At 35.4% G+C, this 5,845-nt stretch overlaps 1 protein-coding gene across 1 annotated transcript; it reads left to right on the top strand.

Moving 5' to 3' along the window:
* The first annotated feature begins 264 nt into the window (after window positions 1-264).
* Window positions 265-3,301, top strand: LOC142097014 (gamma-crystallin B-like). Its single transcript, XM_075178627.1, has 3 exons — window positions 265-273; window positions 935-1,177; window positions 3,026-3,301. The coding sequence occupies exons 1-3, from the start codon at window positions 265-267 to the stop codon at window positions 3,299-3,301; spliced, it is 528 nt and encodes a 175-aa protein (XP_075034728.1).
* The last annotated feature ends 2,544 nt before the right edge of the window (window positions 3,302-5,845 follow it).

Genomic DNA, 5,845 nt, shown 5'->3' with positions numbered 1-5,845 from the left:
CTTTTTCTATTCAGGTTGTGATGTGACATAATAAAGGTTGTGCTGATTTAACAAAATCTATAAACCCTACATGAAAAGCAACCAATAAAAGTACAATCATACTGTGTTTCACATAAAGGATCCCATAAAATGCACCTTTATTTTGATTGGGTAGGCAAATTCATTTCTATGGAGTATGCAGATTAACCCTATGATCCGCCTTATATAAGAGATCAAAGTCACTCCATGAAAATCCTGAACATTTCAAATTGCTGTCTTTTAACCATGGGAAAGGTAAAAAGTCCCTTTAATCTGTACAGTATCTATACTCTATGTAGTCCAGTATCAGGTTTCATTTCAAGGTTTTTTTGTATTGAAACATTTACAGGTTTAAAAAATGTGTGAGTACATGTTCCTAAATAGTGTTTTGTTTTATCAGAAATAACCACCTATAAAAATAACTTAACCACTATCTTTACTGTCCCTCTTTCTGGTTTTTAGAGGAACAGTGTCTTTCATGGATCAACATCATTCTGTCCATCTTTTTTTATCCCTGTTGTTCCGTGTTTATCTTTATAAATATACGCCTGTAATACATCGGCTAAATTATTTGCTAGGCCAACAAATTCAACACTATTCTACTCAGCATATTATCATATATTTTTGCTTCTATGTATTCATTTCTGTATATCTGCAGACAACATGCACAGTCAAATTTATGTATGTATTTGGAACTTATAATAATTTTAATTGAATTTGTCAGTATTCAACCTTAGGGTATTTAGCAAAATAGAAATAATTGACCACAAAGTGCATAGATTCTAAAAACTGCTCTAATCCAGAAATACATTTATTTTAGTACTTTATTTTAAGTATTTAATGCTTAATAAATATGGAGTTTGTATTCAAAAGTTTTACAGACCTTGACATGTTTTTACCTTTTTTTTTATTATAGATAATTTTTTACGAAGACAGGAACTTTCAAGGAAAGTCCTATGAGTGTTCTGGGGACAGTGCAGATCTACATTCCTTCCTTGCCCGCTGCAACTCAATCCGGGTGCAAAATGGCTGCTGGGTGATTTATGAACGTTCTAATTACATGGGACATCAGTACTACCTGAAAAAGGGAGACTATTCTGACTACCAGAGTTGGATGGGTTTGAATGACTCCATTAGATCTTGTCATTCAATTCCACAAGTAAGTTTTCCTGTTGTGTGGTATAGGAATAGTAGTTTTGAGTTTGTTTCAAGTTTGTGAAAGAAATAACTTTCAGTGTTTTCTAACATAGATGTTATTTGAAGCTTAGTTTCTTGCACTAAAAACTTTGGATACTCATATGGGAGTTTTATATGGAATAATATGCCTTATATTGTAAATTAGAAGGATATTATAAGTCACTGAGGATTTCTGTGACTATTTCAAAGCAGTATACAATGGGGTAAATATTAAGCTGCGCTTTTTGCAACTCGCCGATCTTCAGCGTCTTTGACAGCTAAATTTAAAACGGCATTGTGTTTAAAGGCAAATCTTGCCCTTATGCACATTGCCAGTTACCTTTAAACACAAGGCCGTTTTAAATATAGCTGTCAAAGTTACCGAATATCGGCGAGTTGCAAAAAGTGCAGTTTAATACATTTACCCCATGTGTTGATTGCTTTCCTCCCTGTCTCAGAACAGAGGAGGCTTTTAACGTCCATATTTGAGGATCTAGATGAGACTATCTGACTACTGAAGCAGGATGTAATTTTATGGTAGGAAGAAAAACTCCACTAACACTAAATAGTATTGAACATTTGGGGCCTGATTCATTCTGGAACGTAAATGGCGATATGTGACTTTTTTTTGTCAAATCGCTCTGGCAATGCCCAAAAGCGAACCATGCGCCAGTGAATGCAGCAACATCCAATTCATCTTCGAGCGTAAAGGACACTTACTACAGCCTACAATTTCAGGGGCGAAACGGGAAGGGCACTGGGGTTATGCACGTTGTAATTTATAGTAATGGCATGCCAAGCTCGAGCGCACACAGTAGCGTCTGATTCAAGCTTTAGGCATCTCAAAGGAATGTGTTTTATTGTCATATCACCTGCAACAGCTAAAGGTCAGGTGTAACTGGCGATTACTTGTGATGATGGTCGCATATGCATGGTAGAACATGTGTTTGCATTCAGGAGCAACTGTAAAAATGCATTTTATGTACAGTAGACATTCAGAATACCCTAATTAATTTATTTTATTGGGAATATATATATATACAAGTTAACCCGTGCATGATACCCATGCATTCTAGTCAAATCAAGCTACTTAAGGTGTTAAAAAGGTTCTTGTCATGCATTTGGGCCTAGCCCAGGCCTCCTCAGGAGAAGAGCGTTACTTCCCGACGCAAGCGCCCTCTTTTAACGTGGTTTTGTCCACATGTCACCACCTCATAATTTTTCTCCATCACCTCATCCTTCATCTTCATCGCCACATCCTTCATCAAGCTACTTAAGGTGTTAAAAACTCCCCACTGTCACCCCCGGCAACCACCAACTACTCCCAACTGTCACTTCTCCTTCAAGAAATATATAGGTCAGTGTATAACTCTGCCTAGCAGGTGGCGCTGCAGCTTGTTTTTTTTTTTTTTTTTACACACGCCACTAGGCATTTATATAGTAGATATATATATATATATATATATATATATATATATATATATATATATATTTAAGTTTTTTTCACTAATAACTATATTATTAACAAAGGACATTAATAGTTTTATCTTCTGTGTGGGACTTGTTAATCCACACATGTATTCGACGTATCCTGCAGTGTATTGTCTGTTAGAACAGAGTGCACCTGGACCCGTATTCAACAACAGGCACTTCCGCTCTTGTTGAATAAGGATATGCCCGATTTATGTGCGTTTTTAAAAAAACACAATACTTTTGTTTTGCATGCCTTAATGAATCAGGCCCTTGATGTACACAATAGCCTGTTTTTTACATTCTATTTTATTAAGAGCTGTGAGACATCTAATTTTCTGTTAAAATATCTATTTTACAGCACCAAGGTTCATACAGATTAAGGCTCTATGAAAGAGAAGACTTCCGTGGGCAAATGAAGGAGTATGTTAATGACTGCTCTAACATTAATGAAAGCTTTGGTGTACATGATGTTTTGTCTTGCAATGTGCTTGAGGGCTACTGGATTTTCTTTGAACAACCTGGCTTCAGGGGAAACCAATACTTCCTAAGACCTGATGAATACAGGAGATACAGCAATTGGGGATCCACAAATTCCAAAGTTGGATCTTTGAAAAGAATTATGGATTTCTATTAAGTAGAACATACTTTAATAAAGAAAATAACATTAATTTGATTTAAACTATTTCCTGTTTCAAATAAATGATTTAATGTGGATTAACAGTGAAGATGATTTTGCTTTTATTACTGTCTCTGGCCAGAGTCAAAACCTTTTCAGAAACAATAGTTGCAACTGTAGTGTTACCTCCATATTCGAGATGGTATTGTATCTATAGCAATGAATAATATTTATATAATATGTTTTACTTTTATAACATATGCGGCCTTTTTGCTTTAGCCGTACAAAATATCCATGAGATATGTAAAAGAGTACATATAACTGTGCTATGTCCTGAGAGACCAAGCAATGGCCAGTGGTTTGCTATAGATGTGCCTTAACAGAAACTAATGAAGGAGGGGGAGTTCTCCATCAGGATGAAATAGTGTTTGTATAGAGTCAGATCAGCCATCATATATATCAGCAATATCTGCTAGCTAATAATAACAACACAATTAAGACAACAGAGATCATCATGCTTAATATCTTGAATGGAGTAAGTATTGAAAACAAATTTGTTACAGTATAAATAAATTGAATGCACTTCAAACAAGTACAGTAAAGAGCATAGTGTAACACGGGCACCCTTTTGATGATGCACACAGGAACAACATCTTGCTTAAACAGTGCTTTATTGTCCCATCACAATACTACAGCATACACTTTCTGTCAGGGTAACACCAGACAACCAGTGGCTATATATAAACCTCCTGTCTGGACAACAGCCACTGTTTGGCATAGATCGCAAAGTATGACAGCACAAAACAGGATTTTATAGTTAAGAATCCTCCCACAGACTTAGCTTGATGGACAGGCCACACTCCAAACTTGCCATAGAAGGAAGTCTCCTCAGGTGCTCTGTAATTCCTTTTCACTACAGACACATCCTGTCAGCTCTGCTGTTAGCTCTGAAAAAGACACTTTCAAAGCATGTTAGTTAAATCACACTTTATACTTTTACTTTGTCACATACATCTTACACCTGTAACCTAACCTAGGTGCACTTCTATACATGTGTGCAACACAATCTGCAGCCTTTACCTGCAGGACTGTCAGTTGAATAGCTGATTCCTCTCTTAGAGGCCTGCGGAAAACCATTCCCTTTGTCACAATAGATAGGGTTAACCCTTTCAATAGTATCCTCCCTGATATGCGATTTGGAGTGAGTCTTATTCTGCAGACAGTTGGAAAAAACTCTATACTTGTCGGATAGTATAAAGAAAATTTAAATAGGTACACCCAGAAAGTTGAAATACAACTTGCAAATAAAAAAAAAGTGATTCTAGAAATATAAAAACATACATGCATACTACTTACATGATAAAACCTGAATCTAAAATCTACAATATTATGATCAAATATCAAGATAACCAATCTGTATTGACAGTCTAAATATATTAAAATCAAAATATTCATTAAAGCTATTAAGCAAAAGAGTATTAAGGGTAGAAATCTTCCTTAATTGGGATAACAGGTAATCAACATCTCTCTTCACAATCCCCAAAGGTGATATTTTCAATGACAAAACAATATAAATAAATAAGATTGGCATTATGGTCTTTAATAAATATTTGCCATGTGTGATGCTTATTACAATCATAAGTGTACATCCTTGTTTTTCCACAAACTGCCCAGCCATTTTGATGGTTATCAGCTTGTTATCTCCAGGGAATGATAGGGTCAATTTGTTTTTAAGAGCTCTAGTATATATAAAATTGGGCTTTTTAGTTAATAGTTGTGCAAATTGTTAGTCCATTTTTAATATTCAACAATTTTTCTGTATAATCTACATTTTTTTTATCCCTAATAAATCCTGAAGCAAAGTTGAGCACATATTGGGAAATTCAAATTTTCTCCTTTACAATAATTATTCTTATCAAGTCCAGGACACAGTAAAGGTAGAGTAAGCACATATCTGGTCTTCAAGGTAGCTTAGAGTTGGATTACCAAAGAGAAGAAGACAATTGTACCTGGTACTGAACTAATGCACATAAATAATTGACTACATTTACTAAATCTGCAGATTGTTTGGCTTTATAGTAGAAAAAAGAGAAAACACCATCTATTGGTCTCTCTTACAATGCCCATATAATTTTTTTTCTCCTTCTTTTCTTGACTGCCTTACAGTAAAGAAGTGATGTGCTAAATGCAGACAGCAGCAATAAAGGAGGCACAAGAGCTTAGTAATATTTTGTAGAATTCCTCTATCTAGCATCTACAAACCAGGTGCTGATTACTCAGTCCTCTAACACGAGCAGTCATTGTTCTTAGAGCCATTGCTAGAGACGAGCAAAGTTGTGGCAAAATTTCACTTGTCGTGTTTTTTAATGGAACAGTCTATCTTGCCTTACGGTATACAATTGTCAAGTTTCTATTTGTTATTACCCACTGTTTTGGTAAATTCACATTTTGGGGAATTTGTAGTTTGTGAATTCACCAGTTAAATATCTCTCGAAAACAGGTAGCGGGTCTATACCACTCAATGGCTACAAATTAACAACAATCTAGCAGTATGCGGCATGA

The sequence above is a fragment of the Mixophyes fleayi genome, chromosome 7 (genome assembly GCF_038048845.1).
Source record: "Mixophyes fleayi isolate aMixFle1 chromosome 7, aMixFle1.hap1, whole genome shotgun sequence".
In the NCBI taxonomy this organism is placed as follows: Eukaryota; Metazoa; Chordata; class Amphibia; order Anura; family Limnodynastidae; genus Mixophyes; species Mixophyes fleayi.
The sequence above is the reverse complement of the archived record's forward strand: the minus strand, read 5'-3'. Positions and strand labels throughout refer to the sequence as shown.

Excerpts from the sequence above, each read along its gene's own strand:
- LOC142097014 (XM_075178627.1), top strand. Across the intron at positions 1,178-3,025 it reads CTTGTCATTCAATTCCACAA|CACCAAGGTTCATACAGATT; the intron begins GTAAGTTTTCCT and ends TCTATTTTACAG.